The sequence below is a fragment of the Semicossyphus pulcher genome, unplaced genomic scaffold (genome assembly GCF_022749685.1).
Source record: "Semicossyphus pulcher isolate SPU_LCO1_2020_fin unplaced genomic scaffold, fSemPul1.0.p SCAF_16, whole genome shotgun sequence".
Lineage (NCBI taxonomy): Eukaryota > Metazoa > Chordata > Actinopteri > Labriformes > Labridae > Semicossyphus > Semicossyphus pulcher.
In genome coordinates, this window is record NW_027211670.1 from 11,392,734 (window position 1) to 11,411,649 (window position 18,916).

Here is an 18,916-nt window from a genome sequence, read left to right on the forward strand (position 1 = left end):
AAACTTCAGTTTTTCCAGAATTACATTTTTAAAAAGGTAGCCTCTGAAATGGGGAGTTCAGAGCAGCTGCAGGTTTCTACCACAGACTTTATAAAAAGATGGACGACACGTCATCGCTTCTCATTTAAACAGTCTGACTGACGCAGGCAGCCGTCGATCGCTCTTTTTTGGGCAGAAGAAGCGTCATCTTTTTCTGTGAGTGCGCACAGAGCCTGAAGCAGAAAGCTTGGGTTAACAGACAGATCATAACCTCCGTGGTACCTGTTATCTCTAACTGGTGCTTGAGGCTTTTAAATATTTAAGCCCCCGTCTCTTACAAACTAAACATACATGTTGTAAGAGTTTTTACTATCAAAGACCTTTTTTTTAGCTCTTCATCGTCTCGTCTACTTCATGGAAAAAAATCGTTGAACATTTATCCGAGCTGAGCCATGCACCCAGATCTCTCGCCTTTTCTTTCCTTTTGTTATTTAACTCTTTCTCCTCCTTTCTCAGTTTTTCTACATATACAAACACATTATGTACACCCACACATACCAGAATATTAATTACTTTCTTTTGTCTCTTCTTTCCAGGCTCTTCTGTCGCTCGGATCCTCTACAAACTACAAAGACCGCTGTGGCCTGACCCCGCTGTACCACACTGTACTGACAGGGGGCGACACCTCCTGCTGCGAGACCCTGCTGTACTACAGGGCCAGGCTGGGGACGAGGGACGAGAACGGCTGGGACGAGTCCCATCAGGTACAAACGGACACTTTAATATTTTAGATTTTACTCAGAAAATACAAATACAAATCCATCTATCGACTCCCACGTGGTGTCACGGTTTCCTTTCATGTGTTCATGTGAAGCATCTCTGGTCCTCGTCTCTCTTCATGTCAGCAATGCACCATCATATCTCTGTCTTATCTTTGTGTTTCACGTCCCTCAGTCTCTCTCAGCATTTTCTCACACCCCGCTCCTCTGCGCCTTCCTCACTCGTCTCTCCATTCTCTCTCCTTCCTCCCCTTCCTTGTCTCTCTCCATAGCACAGGGATGAAGAGGAGTTTGGAATGGAAGAAGTGCATAAGGTACCCTTCATCCTACCATCTCATCATCCCCACCAGCCTTTCAGAGGCAAAGGCACTGAGATTGTAGTGCAGAAAAACTGAACATACGTTTCCTTTAACGTGGACCAATGTGGGTCATCTCAAGCCAGAAAGAGCATCATCTCTTTCTTACTGTAGTTATCGGTGCATTGCTTACGTTATATCTCTGTGAAACTGTTAAACGTGTGTTTGTGCTGCGAGCTGGTTGTCATGGTGTTTTATTTTGGTTTTGCCGTGCTGTGTGTTGTCTTTCTTTACTTTGTACGTATCTTGTGATATTTTAGTCCCCGCTGAAGAATATGAGGAAACCTCACAGGCTGCTGAAGGCTCATTTCTGTTGTTTTAATTTGTTTTTTCCTTGTTTCCTTTCTTTCCCACCATGGTGCAATGTAATTGGCTCTGACCTGTTTTTCTCTTGGAGTAATTATGAATCTAAATGTGGATGTTAGCGATATTATTTCCCTTGCTTTCATTTATCTTCTCCCCGTTTCACCATTATTCTTTAGTACCAAAACACTCCTTAAACGTGTCTTTTTCTTTAGTCTCTATTACCCATAATATGTGAATATTTCTACACCCTTGACATTAAAAGGCGTGCCAGAACGGCTTCGCCCAGCACTTGGAGCATCTGCTGTTTTATGGGGCAGACACCTCTTCTCAAAACGCCTCAGGGAACACTGCACTTCACATTTCTGCCCTGTACAACAAGGCAAGTATGGAAACAGATGCCTCCTATGAAACTATTATTACCACAATTATTACAATTTCATTTTCCAATCTGCTGGTGTTCACCAATAACTTCCCCCCTCTCTGAATCATCAGGAAAGCTGTGTGCGCGTTCTTCTGTACAGGGGAGCGAACAAGGAGGCGAAGAACAAGCACGGCCAGACGCCTTTTCAGGTACTTGGTAGCTTTCACCTGCAGTTTTCTTCACAATAAAACAGGTAACAGCTCGATAACAATCTTATTTTTGTGTGTGTTTGCAGTTAGCTGTATTGTCTGGTAACTTTGAACTCGGGGAAATCATCAAAAACCACAAAGACTCTGACATAGGTAACCTAATATGCCAAACTGTGTGCTGGAATCAGGTCCCACTTTGCATGTTGTATCCACTATATATGAGCCTTACAATCGCCCTTCTTTTCCCTAACAGTCTACCTACTTTCTCCCTCCATTTCACCCTGCCACTGCCCTCCCTCACTACTTATTCCGTCATCCTCACACCCACATCTTCAGTGCCCTTTTTGGAATCACCAAAGTATGTCCCCAAGCGAAAAGAGAGCTCCCACACCCTGCCTCTCCCCTCGCTTCATTCTCACCCCCTCCTGCGCGCTAACAGCGATAACACCATGACCCAGTCTGACCCTCTGGCCCTGCCCAACAAGACTGCAACCAATCCCAACCCAGGACAGGTACTGAGGAACATTAGGTGGATGCTCAGCTGCTGGAATTACATGTTATTTTCTCAGCAGTTAAGTCATTCAATCCGCTCTGACTGTGTATATATTATGTGTTTTTGTGCAGGGCCAACGCAGGGCCTCCATTGGCATGAGAAGCTCCAGCAGCCCCAGGACTCGAACTCGCTCCCCATCCAGAGGAAGAGGAGGAGGCCAAAGTGACACAGAGGAGAGGCACCGGCAGCCAAGAGGCAGACAGGGGTGAGAGGCCAGTGGAGAAGAGTTATACTGTGTACATGAATCAGGTCATCAGGGATCAATAATCTTCAGTTACCATCAGCTGTGTGGAGGACAATTGCAATTTGTGCCTCAGTTGCATGCTGGGTACTATTTTTAACTGCAACCATGTCCCATTTTTTATGTGGGGTGTGGGTGGACATTGTTGTCCTGCAAAGCATCAGAAATAGAAGAGCTAATCATGGCCTGAAAACGTTTTAAAAGATGTCGTCCGCCCACGCACAAGCTCCAGTGACACTTTGTGGCTGATCACCGGGGTCAGCCCTACACGTGGGTCTGTATGAGACTGAGTGAGTGAGTGAGTGAGTGACGGTACTTTCAGAGCCATAGAGAGAGAGACGCGACTCTCTCTCTCTACATGGCTCTGGATACTTTGTTCGGGGAGCAGGCGGGGCTGCTCCCCTGCTGCTCATCCGCTGTCCTCACCATGTCCAGGGGTAGTTTTGGGTCTTTGATTTAAAGGTTTCCATGGGTTGGTCTTAACAGAAAACGATCTTATTTACATAAGAAATGAGACCTAAGTTAGCACACAGCCAAAACAACCGCATGAGCCGAGACAGAGAGCGAGTGAGGGGGAGAGAGGGAGAGATCGCACCCACGTTACGTCTGTGACATGATGTTATTTATTTAGTTTTACTAACATACATACTTATGGCCTGACTACGTTTTTATTTCAAAGAAAATGAGCAGGAACCGCAATAAGGAGCCTGTGTGTGACTTTATCAATCAAATAACTTCCTGGAAAAGTTACAAATAAAGTAAAAACAACAACAACAACAACGGCCCGGGAAACATTTCAAAATAAAAGCATTGTGTACAAACGAGGGGAGTCAGAAAAAAAATAGGCGAGCCTCTATTCTCTACATTTTCAGTATAAGGGCTCTCATCTGTTTTCATGCATTTAAATGAAAATGAACCCTTCTCGCAGCTGTCATGCACACGCCACGCTTCCAGTGTTGCCCACAAAAGAGCACTTTGACCTGATGTGGTCAGCCACATGCTAGGTTTTGACCTAGTCTTGTTACAAGAGTCCCCAGCCATGCTAGCAGTTCTGTGATAAATGCTAACATCAGCATGCTAACATGCTTACAATAATAATTTTAACATGCTGATGTTAACTTTGTTCATCATCTTAGTTTAGCATGTAAGCTAAAGTGTTCTGATCTCAAGGCACAGCTGATGGGAGTGAAATTAGTTTTGCAGGTACATGGTCTTAAACCAGGTAGTGGACTATTTTTGGACATGTTGATGAGCTCGTTTAGTGGTTCCCAAAGTGGGTGTTGAGACCTCATGGAGGGTTGTGAGACACTGAGGGGGGGAGTCGTGAGATACCTTCCTAAATGAAGTATCTTAGGCTTTAAGCCAGTTTGAAACGTTGGTTAATATCACCCAAAGACAAAGCGGAGAGGCTCTACTTACTTATGTGAAAAGACTTTCTCAGTGCTGACCTACAACAACAAAAATACAGATTGCGACTTAACGTGGAAGATGATCTCCGAGTGGCTGTTTCCAAAATGAAGCCCAGAATGGACTTGCTCTGCTCCACCAACAGTGTAGGTGTCTGCTGCTCTTTACATACAGATGCACACAGACATCACCTCAATATTGTATGTCCACTCAGTGCTACAGTCTTACATCAATATAACTTGTATTCTGCTTCTTATATACTATGAAATAATAGTTTTTAGGCTTTTGTGTTCTCTTGTGTTGTTTTAGTGCTGGTGTTTGGATAAGCCTATTAGTGAGCGTGCGCAACGTTTTGCTTTAACCACCTCCAGGGACAGTGGGGGTCGCCAGACTCTGGCGCCATTATTTCAGGAGTTGCGGACTGAAAAGTTTGGGAACCCCTGAGCTAGATCACCAAGTAGGATTCATCATGTAGGAACTATGGATCCCTGTGTCCTTGTATGTGATGTAATCCATTTAATACTTAAACTGTTGGACTTACCATGATTTATAAAGCCAAGATAAAAAAAAGGGTCTAAAAAAATGCAAAGAAACAATTATTCAAAATGTATTGGACTCTTTTTTTTTTTTTAATGGGTGATAGTATCCTGAATTTGCCCCCTGATTGACCTCTACCTCCACTTGCTTTACAGTATGAAGTACATCACCAGTTTATAGCAGACTAAATTGCATTCATTTTTACCCAACATTAATTTGTCTTACACAACAGTTAGTTACGACCAAGTAATCTGATTGGATGAGAGGCATTCCATGACATATAGAGAACAACATCACTGGGACTTTTCACTGTGTATCACTCCGCCTCAGCCACGTGTTCTGAACACTGTTAATTAACATTACAGCACACCGTGTATGTCTACATTAATCAAGCTGGTACCTCTGAATCACACAGCAGACTCTTATTTCACTGGTTGATGATAAATTAAAACAAAACAGCTGATCTGTGGTAACCTGTAGACACAGAGAGCAGGAGAATGTTTCGGTTGCTCGGCAACAAAAGTCCAGTTTCACTTAAACTGTGGAGCTAACTGACTTGGTGGAGCAAAAATAATCAGTTGTTGATAAATACTGTTTACTATTATTTACCACTTGTATAGCCATTGTATAAAAGCAATATCACTCGAGGTCGTGATGTTATACTGAATATCAGCACGGATGAGATTATCTGAATCACACATCTTGCTTAAGAATGCTAACTGCAAAAATAATTTGTGTATTAAATCACATAATTTAGGCACACTGACGACCTGAATGTAGCACTTTCTACAAACTTCCATTCTGAACTGAACGCTAGACACTCTAAATACTTCATAGCAGCTTGCATCAGTGCTCTCAGTATAACTTATGAGTATGACTCAACAGCTCTCTGATGGAGCCTGACAAGCTGTATGTCATCTCACTTTGTCTCACTTGTTTTTCCACAGTGTGCAACACTTATCTTATCTCCTCTCTCTCTCTCTCTCTCCCCCACTGTAGTGCAACCTCAGCGGGCAGCGGCGGAGGTCAGATGAAGCGGATGTACAGTGCCGTGCCAGGGCGGGTTTATGTGGCCACCCGCGCTCACTCTGCAGGCGGAGACAGAGAGCTCTCACTGAGCAAAGGGGACAGAGTGAAAGGTGAGAGAGTCAAATGGTGAAATGTGAGCAGATGAGGAAGATGTGCACTCAGAAAAAAAACACAAGCCACAGTATCTAAAACATCAACAGCAATAAAGAGATGTTTACATGAAGAGAGGATTGTAAACAAGAGAAATGAGAAGCACATCCAGCTTCACAAAGCAATACATGTTCCTCTCAGGTCTCAGTGGATTGTACAATGTTATTATAAAACGGGTAGCTCGAGGTAAACAAGGGAAAGATATATAAAAGTGTAAGTTTATGACATTGTGTTTACTACTAAAATTAAATTTGATCCATCTGTCTGTGCTCTCCGTCTCTGCCTGTCTGTCTCAGTGTTGAGTGTAGGAGAGGGCGGATACTGGGAGGGAACGGTGAAAGGTCGCACTGGATGGTTCCCTTCAGACTGTGTGGAGGAGGTGGCGGGTCTCAACAACCGACCAGGTGAGACTACACTAGAGGAATATTGTATGTCAAAAATGTTATTGTTAAACCTATTATTAAAGTCTCTTTTGGTGTTGATCTGCAGTTAAATTATATTCAAAATTGTGCCTCGTCAAGAGGTGGGTGAACAAGACACAAACAATCACAAGAAGCAGCACATAGATCAGAAAAAGGGCGAGCTGAGAAATGGGTTACATCCTCCCTCGGGCTGGAATTATCCTTTAAGTCACTGTAACACCCAGCACATGTCACACTCATGTTTACCAGCGAGCCCAGACAGTTGCACATGTACAGCACTTTTTCACAGCTGCACTGTGCACGCAGCGAGCAAACCATATGCCATGTACACGCCAGGAAAAAAAACCAAAACAGGGTGTTAATATATTTCATTCATTTGCGCCGAAGACACAACACTTTTGGAAAAAATAAAAAAAGACAGAGAAGGTGTCATGACGGAAGTTTAAAACCGAGCATATGTGGTGCTTTGCAGAGACGCGCAGCGAGAAGGCAAAGAGGAAGCTTTTCCGTAACGTCACTGTCGGAGCGTACGACGGCACGGATGGGCCAAGGTAAGAGAAGTTAACACGCTAATAATCTCAGTCCATGATGTGTGAAACTGCCCTCAACTTCTCTCCCAGTGCATGCTGGGACAGGCCCCTCACAACCCTGAACAGAATGATGAGAGAGCTAAAATAAACCTGATCAGCTGCAGCCTCTGATACACTTCTAGCTGTGGATTGTCACATGATCGTGGGCAGCCTGAACTCTCTGCTCTCTGCTTTATTACTGTAAGGAAACACTGTGAGGCCCGGGCAGGGTGATTGAAATAGTTGACACTCCTGCTCTTGTTCCGCAGGTCGTTTCTCTTGTGTGTGTGTACATGCTCACTTGTCTCACCTCCGTGCCGTCTCGGGTGCTGAATGTGTCTGTTTTCTGCCGATCCTGAACGGTTGCTGTGCGAAACACGTCAGCGCTGAAAAGCAGCCATGTCATTTTCAGCTCTGCCCCCGTTTGTCTCCAGCACACGGCTGCACTTGTCTCTTTGATACCTCCATCCACATGCCCCTCTCTCTCCTCTCTGGGTGCTTGTTTACACTGAACACAATAATGAACAGTAGAGAGGGGGTTACTTCTCCTCCTCCGTGGCATCTGTCTGATGCTGGAGCTCAGCCTTGGGCAGCTGCAACTGTGTATTATAGAGCTCTGCATGTTTGTTTGAGAGTTAGAGAGGATGTGGAAATGCCTGTGTGTGTCTTTATACATCATCCTGCTGATGAGTCATAAGGAGCGTTGGTTAGGTCCCCCGAGCTACAGAGAAGGACTTACCAGTCGCCACCCTGGGGTTTTTCAGCCTCTTACACTCTGTAGCTGACATCACCCCGGCTCTAACTGTCATTCAAAGAAGGTATTTGCTTTAATGTAGCCGCGCTTGTGTTCTAAATGCAAATAGCAGCCACTGGGGTTATATTACCTGAGCTAAGTTGGTTAAGCGTAATTGCAGCAGCGTGGTGAAGTGGTGCTCAATTAAGAGCAAGGTGATCCGGGAGCCCGTTCCCTCACTGCGGGGAGAATGTCAATTACTGTTTCAGAGAGGGATGGAGAGAGCGGGAGTGTTTGTCAGCCTGTGTGCGGATGACAGCCCTGCTTTAGAGGAGAGGAGGGAGCGGGAGGAAAGTTTGCAAATGTGTGTGTGTGTGTGTGAGTAAAACCAGGGAATCAGCTGTTAGAGAGAGACAGCACTTGCATTTGCACGTCCACTGACTGGTGCATCACAGACTCACTGTGTCGCGTTACGTTTATACCATCCCCCGCATCCCCACGCCGCAAACACAGCTCCACATCTCCCCCCTTTTTTTTAACCAAACCTCCTTCAGTCATGCACAAGCGCTCACACTATTCTCTCTCTCTCTGTCTTTCCATCACATTGTCAGTCTCTTGTCTGAAGTATGCGGGCTGCAGACCAGCACGCCGTCTCTCTCTCTCTCCTCCTCCTCCACTCTCGCGGCTCTCTCCGGCTGAGCTCTCGCTGGAAGAGGGGAGGCGGGAGGAGGGAGGTGGTGGTGGTGGTGGAGAGCGAGCGAGAGAGAGAGGAGGGGGGGACATGGCAATGGGGGGATGCGGAGAGAGAGATTTCTCTCTCTCCCTCTCTTCTTCGTGGCCGTCACTGGGCCCCAGAAACAGGAGCGTGTGGTTCATTTACAGGTAGCGGCTGTTTCCTCATTCATTGGCTGGCTATGGATGTGAGGAGAGGACAATGGAGAGAGGGGAGAGGTAGATGATGCTATTGAGAGGCCGTGCCTTTTCAAAGACAGACTAATAAGCTATGTATTCTGTGTGTGCGTGTGTGTCTCCGAGCGTGCGTGTGTCTTAAATGTTTTTTTTTTCCCTCTGCATGTGAACATCCATGGGATGGACGTGGCTATTGAATGGAGACTCTGCAGCATGTTTATTTCCGTGTCTTTCCTCCCGTGTGTCTCTGAACGCCGTGTGCGTGTGTGTTAGTGCATGAAAGGGAGCACATATTGATGCATTTCAGTCAGACAGTGTGGGTGTATTTCATTCTCTTTGACTCATGATGTCTTTAAGCAGATATCTCTCATTCACCAGGACTTCCCATTTAGAGCTGTTCCTCTCAGACCGCTTCTGTCACATCCCATATTTTTTGTATGTGTCCCATTATATGCTTCAAAATGTGACGTCTTCTGACTGTACAGAGGGATGAAAGTGAATGAGTCAATAAATGGCAGGAGTGCGGTTTATCAGCTCTTCTCGAGCTCTAAATTGAGATACCGGTCATTTCTGTGCATGTCTCTCTCTCTCTGTGTGTGTGTGCTTGCATCTGTATGTGTGTGTGTGTGTGTGTGCATGCGACTATATATACACTGAATAAAATATATGTGCTTCTCACATATAAGTGTATACGTCACAGTGTTTGATGCTGTGGGAGTATCTCTCCCGTACATATATTAATGAATATGCCCGGCTCATCTTCCATCCACAGTGTGTCACTAACATCTGTCAAGTGCATTTACTTGTGTTGTGTGGGTATCGTCCCCCCGCACGGCCAGCCTATGTGCATGTAAATGCAGCACATGAATGGTTAAAAAGCTGCCTTTTTTTCCTCAGTAATTGTGGATAGAAGAGAGGATGACTCAGGAGGGAACATAATAACTCTGGTCTCTAGTAGGCTTCCAGCTTTATTGCGGCCGGTTCAAAGAGATTGTGTCCTACCAGCCATGAGGGATTAACACAGACGTTTGTGCTTTTTATGGTCCTAATTAACCAGGCTGTATCGGTCAATGTGCTGACAGACCAGCTTTAGTATGAAAGGAAATCAGGTCTGTTACCACAAGCCAGCAACACAACTTTAAACCACCTGGAGTGAAGCACCAACGCAGGCCGTGTCCACCCCCCCCCCTTGTAAAAGCATGGATGAAGAGCCCAAAGGATGGAGCCACCCACTCCGTGTTACTTTGATCCTCAGAGAGGGAAAGCATGATGGAGGACAGGGTGAGAGAAAAAAGGAATGAGGTGTGAGGAGCAGATGGCTGGAAGGCGGCTGTGCGTTGGCGAAACAGTAACATTGATGGAGAACTCACAAGGGACGGACCTCAGTAGGGGAAAGTAGCGATCGTCTGTTCAGCGCTAAAGTTGCGGCTTGGTGTCGAAAGTCTGGATCTCCAGGCCTGGAGGCCAGCACTCATGACTCTGCTGTACCTCTGCGGGTCCACCGACAAACTTCATTACATGCTCTGCCGGATTAAATACACAAAACCTTGCTGGGTTTGTATGATGAGAGAGTGTGGGATATAATATTGTGCTGTTATTGTTATTTCAGTAGCAGTATACACATGGGTGTTTCAGAAGTGGTGGAGGCAGGATGAAGTCGCCTCTGCCAGACATGAGAAAATGCAAGAAGGCTGCAGAGAACATGAAAGCAAAACAAAATGTTGCCTTTTGGAGGATGCATTTTTTTTGAAGTGGTTAAATGACATCTGACGAATGTCGGGTAACAGACCTTCTTGTAGGACAGCCAATGAAAAGGCTGTGTTTAGGTTAAGGTAGCAGATGGTTAAGGTTAGATTCAGTGCCATGGTTTTGGCTCAGCTGACGCTAGCAGAAAAGGCTGACTATGTGTGCATCCCGAGAGAAAGTAGTGCCTGAAAGAGCCAAAAACTCCCGTGTGCATTCACTACTTCTCATGACATGTCAGAAAAGTCAACCAAACTTCCTTTTTAAAACACAAAAGATCAAACGAGTTTATTCCCAGTTGAAATTATATCCTTGAGTAAAGCCAGAGCTTTCTCACTGCTTTGTTTTGGCAGGCAAACCGTAACTATAAATACAGACAAGTCTTAGACCAGGCAGCTCATCCAGTGCTCAGCCCTTCGAGGAAATCAAATACTTTGATTTGTCAAGTGTCAAGTTGAGTTAAGCTAACTCAGGAATGATCTGTCTGGGAAAGAAATATCTGGAATGTCCTCTTTAATCGAACCACTCTGCTCGGGCCCGCCAGCAGAACCAGTGTGAATTGACACTGTTAGAAAGTCCAGAAATGAGTCATGAAGATGTGGCTGTGAGTGTGGAGTCCATTTAACCAGTCCTGTATTGGAGGAAAACGTTGTAAGGCAGCTTGGCTAAAAGTCGCAGACATGCTAATAGAATAATGAAGGAGCTCGCTGGGCCAGCTGTTACGCTACTCCAACAGTCTCATAATAAGATTGCATCACAAATGTCTGTGATTTCTGCCCTCGCAGGCTGCAGGCTTTGAGCGAGGGGAGCTGTTTGTGGAGGCAGATTAGAGGCCTGTCTGACTTCCTCTACATAATACGAAGTGTCATGTATGACCGGTGGTGGTACGTTGGAGTCTGTAAAGCAGTATCCTCGCAAAAGCTGCCAGAGGCGGTGAAAGCTAATGCAGCAATTTAGGTGCATTTGGAGTTTCCATTATCAGTGGAGTGTGTGTGCACATTTTTCTAATGTGCTGCTCCTCCCTCGGTCCAGAGCCCGTCAGCTCCAGCTGGATTAGTCCGTAGTATAGGATGTCATCTCATATACTCCTCCTCCCATTCTGACACCAACTGTACCCCTGCCATCAACCCCTTTGTGCTCCACTGCTTGTTGTATGACACTCTCAAGCCAACCTATCCTTTGCTGCAGTGTGATTTCATAATGTGATGCAGTGTGGCTGTTTTCCCTCATTCATAAAAAAGCTGTATTTGCATGACAATAAGAGTTTTCTGTTGCTATAGAAGTCATATAGCTTTCGTCCTCTCCAATTCTCTCTCTGTCCCTCTCTTCATCTCCCCCTCCCTGTCCCCTCTGCTCCCTCTTAAAGTGACTACATCATTAAGGAGAAGACAGTGCTCCTACAGAAGAAAGACAATGAGGGATTTGGCTTTGTGCTTAGAGGAGCCAAAGGTAAATGAAAAATTCACTCATATATTCCGTCTCTGTAGATTTCCCTCACTTGTTTCCTCTTTTTCTAATCCCTCTATCCCACCCTCATTTTAAGACTCATGTTCCTGTTTGTCTGTGTCCACTCACGCTCGTGCGTTCTGTCTTGTCGTCTGCAGCTCAGACTCCCATAGAGGAGTTCACTCCAACGCCAGCGTTCCCCGCGCTGCAGTACCTGGAGTCTGTCGATGAGGGGGGCGTGGCCTGGAGGGCCGGCCTCAGGATGGGGGATTTCCTCATCGAGGTAAAGACCTGAAACTTTTGCATACTTCTCCTTTACAAATAGTCAACATTTTCCTGATTTTAAAAAAAATGTGCAACAACTTCGAGGAGCACAATATCACATTTTGAGTGAAGAGTTCATATTGTAGCGTTGTGAGGCAGCTAGACGGATGGAGGAAGAAAGAGGAAGAGGCGATGTGCGTTGCTAGCTCAACAGAGCCGATTTATTTCCTTGTCGCACTAACAGCTAACCTGAGGTTGAGGTGTCCCCGGAAAAACAACAAACAGGTTGGCTAACTGCTTTTCTCACTTAGCTCTCGCTCGCTCAACATGCGTCTTCTCTTCCCCAGAACTGCTCTCAAAGGAGCAACTCGCCCCCGGAAAAAGCCACTGTCAATCAAAGCTGGTGTTCTCTGTAATCGATAGAAGCAAAAATATTTGAAGTTGGCTCCATAGCTGTGGAGAAAGTTGTGATTTTGCCCATTCTACATTCCTACAACCCCAGCGTGCATTGCACCCCTCCGTTTAAAAGGAGTGGCCCAGCGAGAGAGGCTAGAGTGAAACACTACGGTTTTCCAGCCAAGGACATTTATCGCTACAGGCAATGGCTCCGAAAAAGAATCCGAAATACGACCAGTATATACCGGTGGATCGTCTAAAAAATCTTCAGGCCTGCAGTCTACATTTCAAACCTGATGATTTAAGACGAGACATGACATCGGAGGCAGTGTCCTAGATTGAGGAAGTGTAGTTTAGCGAGCTCCCTGGCCTCCACCAGATAACTCCCTCTTCCCTCCCTGGAACTACTTCTCAGCCGATTACTCAATACGCAGGACTCCTCCCTCAAATGCAAAACAGCAAACATAAACTGAAACTTATATACACAGCGTTACAATATTTTACTCTATTACACTCCTCATTTCTCATTTTTACAACTCATTCTGGAAAAAAGTAGGAAGGGATGAAGTCATGAAACATGCCGCTAAAGAGACGTGGATACGCCAAAAAAAACGTAATTTAGTAACAAATGACATTCTTCCTCTTGGCTCTTGTACTTCGACTCTACGCTTTGTTTTTCCTCTTGTTTAAGGGTCGAGTATTTTCAACGCTAAACTAGAAGTTGCAGATTGTATGACCTCAGTAAATATTACATAACACCTAAATCAACCTCTGTTAAATGGTCTTTTTCCATCCTCCCTTAAATGCATGTGCATATGCTGCTGTAATGATTCAGGCTGTAGATTTAAATACTGTTTGTAGGTATATATTTTGTACACAGGGTATCTAAGTCACAGTTATAATGGTTGCTGTTCAGGCTGCAACTTTCTGACCATTTTGAACCTTTTAAAAGCTCACTTCTAACAGCGGTGATTGTCAAGCCTCCATTAAAGCTGACACATGCTGCTAATTAGTATTCAACCTAATATGAGTCACTTGTGTAGCTGCCCGAGCCTTTGTAATTATGATTTATTGTAGCCGCAGGGGCACCTTTCTAAACCACTGCAGATATGTATGTTTGAAGCTAAATCTTAGCAACAGAAAGCAGCCTGACCGAATGGTTATTAATGCACATGTAAGCAGCCCCTCTGTGTCTGTGTGTCCGCCAGGTGAACGGCCAGAATGTGGTCAAAGTGGGCCACAGGCAGGTGGTCAACATGATCCGTCAGGGCGGCAACAGCCTCATGGTGAAAGTTGTGATGGTTGCTCGCAACCCCGAACTGGAGGACACCGTGCGGAAGAGAGGTGAGAGTCAAACTTTCCCTGTAAGTCATTGCCATCCTATGTTTATGAAGTGACGATTAAGCTGATTGCATGTTTACATCACTGTAAAAGCCCGGTTGCGACGTGGTCGTCATTGGTGACTGCATGTTTATACGAGAATACTAAACATTAAGTCTGAATTTGGCTCGTTTCCCTTGGCAGCCCCGCAGCAGACTAAAAGACTGACTCCTCCTGCCATCGCCCTGCGATCCAAGTCGATGACATCAGAGCTGGAGGACATGGGTAAGATGAGAGAGGGGGCAAAGGATATAGAGGATGGGAGGCCTGGAAAGAATAAGTAAAGCTTTTTTTTTTACAGCGGGGGTCACATTGGAAGTAGCTTTTTGGGTTGGTTAGCAGCTTCTCTGCAGGATTACAGTCCAGCACTGGCACTTTTAGGGAAACACAGCATTAAATATTAACCAAGTTGATGCAGAAAGAGCCAAGAAAACTGTCCAGCGTAGGTGCAACTGCAGTTTTTATCTTGATGGAGAAGCCTTTTGAGTCAAGATATAAATCAAGTGCATGTTTAGAATCGATACGTCCCTGATGCCGTCATTCTGTCACAAACTGCTCTCCTTTTTTCTCCCACAACCGAACATGCTGCGCTCAGTGGACAAAGGTGGGAGAATCACGGATTTGTGTGCTCTCATTATCATTTCCATCCCCATCTCATCCCTCTCATCACATCAGCATTCACACCATCACATGTGTCCCGAGTATGTATTCCATCCTTTCATCTACAAAATACACATGACGACACGGCAGCTCTAGTCACACCTAATTTTCTGTTTCCCCCCAATTATGCATGCTCCAGCTGCATCTCCTTGGAAAAAGAAAGCAGGTGAATATAAGCCTTTATCATTACCCCCATCAGCCCCTGAGCTCTAATTAAAAGTCGGGCCTGTTTGATGCTCTTTTTTCCCCTCCTCCTCCTCCTTCAGAATACGAGTCCTCTCAGGGTCCTGATAAGAAGAGGACGGTCTATCAGATGGCACTAAGTAAGAAATCCCTCTCAGCGCTCTTGTTACACTGTAAAAGGGTGTTTTTTGAACACTTGAGGGGGCTCACTGAAATCCTCCTTTTCATGTTTCTGCTCCCTCTCATCACCTCTCTGTTTCTCTTCTGCGCTACCCTTCTTTGTTTCAGACAAACTGGATGAAATCTTGGCTGCTGCCCAGCACACTATTACATCAGACAACCAGGGCCAGAGGGGTCACGGAGGCAAGAGGGACCGGAGCAAGAGTATCGTTCCCAACATCTCCACAGAGGTGCTTTTGGGAATTGGGAGGAAATGGTCGTGGTTTGTTCGTTATCATAACTTTAAGTCCTGCTGGATTTTTAAACTCAATTTCCCATACCTGCAAAATGTTACCAAACAGTTCTCCGACAGAGATACTTAAACGCTTTAGGATGTAGCACATATTTAGTCATGGAAGTGACTAATGCTAGCTTCCCTATCTCGGCAGCAGCGAGGTCTTTTAGCTTTTTTTTTAGCTGCGTGTTCTCCTGCTCTCCCAGCACTTTACAGAACATGATTGACAATGGACCACCCACACCAAAACATTTGTTAACTGTGAGTCAGGTTGTATCCATTCATCTATGCTCTCCTGCCTGATACACTTATATTTGGACCGACTGCTCTTTTTCTGTCTCGCATTACTGTATATCAAATCAATATCCGCTTAGCTGCCACATCAGTTGGATTGTATCTGAGTGTCTCTTATCTCTTTAACGTCTCCTTTCATTTCAAAATGTGTGTCACCTGAAGCAACCCTACGAGCAGCAGGCAGCGGTGAGCATGGTGCAGCACGGGCCAGGTTTCGGCTACAACCAAGCTCATTTTCAGCCCGGGCATGGCCAGCACGCCGTCATGATGCGACAGAAATCAATCGGTAAGCTCCGTCGCCATGGAAAGATTTCTCTTAACTATATGTGTTTCTTTGTAACTGCCTTTGTCTGTTTTTCTCAGGTGTAACCGAGGAGGAAAGGCAGTACCTCCACCCACCTGCGATGAAGCTGGCTCGCAGCCTCTCAGTGCCAGGACCGGAGGAAATCCCACCACCTCCTAACACGTCTGCCCCGGAGCCGCCTTTGTCTGCCGGCCCTCATCCTGGGAGAGGGCCAGCCATGCCCATTCCTCCTGTATCTCAAGCCCACTACCAGCTCCACTCCCAGCCTGGTCATCCTACTCAATCAGGCTGGGACAGAGGGGGGCCTGGTGGTGGCAACCAGCAGGTCATGGTCCCCACCCTCCGCAGACAATCGGATGGGCTGGTTGTTAGAGATCAGGAGGCTCCAAGGAGAGGTGGTGGAAAGATGGGAGGTTTAAGGAGGGGCTACAGCAGTGCTACTCCGCCAACAAGTGCTAAGCCTAAGGCTCAACAAGCGGCGCAACATCACCCACACGCACCCAGCAGGGAGCAGGGTGGAGGAGCTGGCAGGGGGGCGGGCAGGAGGGGCGGTCGAGGAGCTCTGATGAAGCAATCGAAAGTGGAGGATGGGCTGAGGCAGCACCGAGGGAAAGGAGGTGCAGCCAAAGAGAAGAGCTCCATCCCCATCCCTACAATCATCGTCAAAGCACCCTCCACCAGCAGCAGCGGGCGGAGCAGCCAGGGCAGCAGCATGGAGGCTGAACCCACTCAGGATGCAGAAGACCACACCGCAACGGACGCAACCACAGACAGCCCCAACACAAGTCTACCCTCACCGCTCACCCCCTCGCCACCTCAGCCGCCTACGTCCACTACTTTGCCTTCGTCAACTGTTGCTCCGTCTATTTCCTCGCAGCAGAACTTGGACAACTTTGATTACTCTTCGACTTTTGGTTCGGCCTTCGGAGGAGGAGGAGGTGGAGGAGGGGCGCGCAGGGAGAGGGAACGTTTCCGAGATATGCGTAGAAAGAGCGCTTCTTTCTTCCTCTCGTCTGAGGAGGACATCCAAGGAGAAGCAGGAGGAGGAGCAGGGGATGGAGTAGCGTTAGGGACAAGAACACAGCTATTACAGGGATCACAAATGGAGGTGCCCACTCCTCGTCTACGGCCCTCCAAGTCCATAGACGAGGGCATGTTTTCTGGTGACAACTATGTGAACTATTCCAGCAGCATGCCCCCCGCCTTCGGCCTGCCTGAGTATTCCTCCCCAGTCCTCGGTCAGGACGGCCAGCCCAAATCTGCTCCCTCAATGTACGGCGTGCAGGCCACCACCACCTTCATCCACCCGCTTACAGGGAAAGTTCTGGACCCCTCGTCCCCGCTCGGCTTGGCCCTCGCTGCGAGAGAAAGAGCCTTAAAAGACGACCGCCGTAGTCGCAGAGAGGAGCGACACTTTGGTCGGCAGCTGTCCACAGTCGGAGCGTTCCCTACACCTGTTCAGACCCCGACTCCTTCTCTCTTTGCGACCCCTACACAATCAGCCTACACCTCTCCAGTTTCTCTCCACCTAAGCTCCCCCACCGCCACCACCTCGCCTGCATCTCTGAGCCGGCCGCAGTCGCCGAGGATATTACGTCTGGGAGGAGGAGGAGGCGGAGGAGGAGGTGGTGGGGAGAGGATGGAGAGAGAAAAGGAGGGAGGGCCGAGGGAGGGTCTTAGAGTTCGCTTCTCAGAGGACAGAACGAGTCAGTACTCGACACAGTATTACCCACAGAGCCCGAGAGAGAGAGAGAGGGAGAAGGAGGTGTATGACAGCAGACCTGCTCCACCCATACAGCCTCCTCCGCCGCCGGCTCAACCTGCACCGCGCAGACCGTCTTTTCTACAGATGGACAGCGCTCCCAACACCACCTACATCCCTCAGTACACCGTCCCTACCGCCCCAGCACAGACACATGAAGCTATGGCAGAAGCCAGAGCAGCAGCAGGTGGAGGTCTAGGACTGATGGTCCTTCCTCCACCTGCTCCCTCGATAGACGCAGACGATGAGTTTGTCTTTGCGGATCCGTTGCCTCCTCCGTTACAGTTCGCTAACGGTAAGAACGAAAGACTCCAGCATCAACAAAGGAGTCACTCTGCTGTCGCTCCACCTCCACCTCCGCCTCTTCCGTCTTCAAAGCCGTCGAACGCTCCCCAACCGTCTCCTCAGGGTGGCGACTCCGCTGCATCCAGCCTTACCTCCTACGACAGCGAGGTGGCCAACCTCACGCAGTCGGCTCTCTCTCCGTCTTATCCATCCCCTCAGATATTTCCCCCTTCCTCCACCACCACCAACACCACCTCTTCTGGAGCTTTGCCCGCCGCGTCACTACACCGACCCCAACCCATGTCCCATTCTCACCCTTATTATAGCAGCTCTAACGACTCCTCTGTAGGTGGTCACACCCCGGCGCAGGACCGAGGCACAGCCGCTCTCACTGCAACCATGACGTATGCTACAACAACCATGACAGTCAGTGCGGCTGCCTCCACCACCACCACCTCCCCGTCATCCTCCGACTACAGCATGAGCGTGGCCGGGCCCAAATCTGGCCTCAGCAGAGCTGCAGACCACACTCATCACTCTATTACACCCAAGAGCGGAGACTGGCAGGATGCAGTGGTGGATTCTGGGATTGAGGAGCTGGACAGTCACAGCAGCAGCGACCATCATTTAGAAATGCTGGGGCTGAGCGGGCTGCGAGGAGAGAGGGGGGGAGGAGGAGAGGGAGAGAACTCAGGTGGGCAAACATTTGAGGTGCACAGTGCCAAAATGGCAAACCCTGTGTTTCCAAAGATGACTCATTACAAGGAGGGGGGAGGGAGGGGCCTGCCTGTTGCGCTACGGAGGCAGAACAGCACCAACCCCGCTCCTCTGCAGCTGCAGAGACAGAGCATGCCAGAAGACGCCAGAGCTTACGACGGAGCGTACGCAGACGACAGGAAGCGCAAGCAGAGTCGATCCAAAATGGAGGACGGGTTTAGCTCCGCTCTGGCTGCCTGCTTGGAGAGGCCCATGGACACTCGGTCAGTGGGCTGGAGCGACGTCGGGGAGCATGAGCTAGGTGGAGTGCAGAGGGAGGCTATGGTGTTGGAGGGCCGCAGACTTCACTCGCCTCTCTCAGGTGTGAAGGCGAGCATCATCAATGAGCTGAGCTCCAAGCTGCAGCAGATGGGAGGCATGAAGAGCATGGACGACTGGAGCCACAACCCAAAGTCTCCCACAATGCACAGGTTTGTTTTCAAAATATC

The 18,916-nt window shown here is 47.7% G+C and overlaps 1 protein-coding gene across 1 annotated transcript in view; it reads left to right on the forward strand.

Moving 5' to 3' along the window:
- Positions 1-18,916, forward strand: part of LOC138593289 (SH3 and multiple ankyrin repeat domains protein 1-like) — a 47,834-nt gene that overhangs the window by 25,791 nt on the left and 3,127 nt on the right. The window contains exons 7-25 of the mRNA XM_069664230.1: positions 576-743; positions 1,031-1,072; positions 1,683-1,799; positions 1,913-1,990; positions 2,077-2,143; positions 2,327-2,502; positions 2,615-2,748; positions 5,728-5,867; positions 6,204-6,311; positions 6,802-6,880; positions 11,650-11,732; positions 11,888-12,012; positions 13,598-13,733; positions 13,914-13,994; positions 14,569-14,595; positions 14,696-14,752; positions 14,901-15,022; positions 15,523-15,646; positions 15,724-18,898. Coding sequence (XP_069520331.1) covers positions 576-743; positions 1,031-1,072; positions 1,683-1,799; positions 1,913-1,990; positions 2,077-2,143; positions 2,327-2,502; positions 2,615-2,748; positions 5,728-5,867; positions 6,204-6,311; positions 6,802-6,880; positions 11,650-11,732; positions 11,888-12,012; positions 13,598-13,733; positions 13,914-13,994; positions 14,569-14,595; positions 14,696-14,752; positions 14,901-15,022; positions 15,523-15,646; positions 15,724-18,898 — 5,039 coding nt within the window. The remainder of the gene's footprint in view (positions 1-575; positions 744-1,030; positions 1,073-1,682; positions 1,800-1,912; positions 1,991-2,076; positions 2,144-2,326; positions 2,503-2,614; positions 2,749-5,727; positions 5,868-6,203; positions 6,312-6,801; positions 6,881-11,649; positions 11,733-11,887; positions 12,013-13,597; positions 13,734-13,913; positions 13,995-14,568; positions 14,596-14,695; positions 14,753-14,900; positions 15,023-15,522; positions 15,647-15,723; positions 18,899-18,916) is intronic.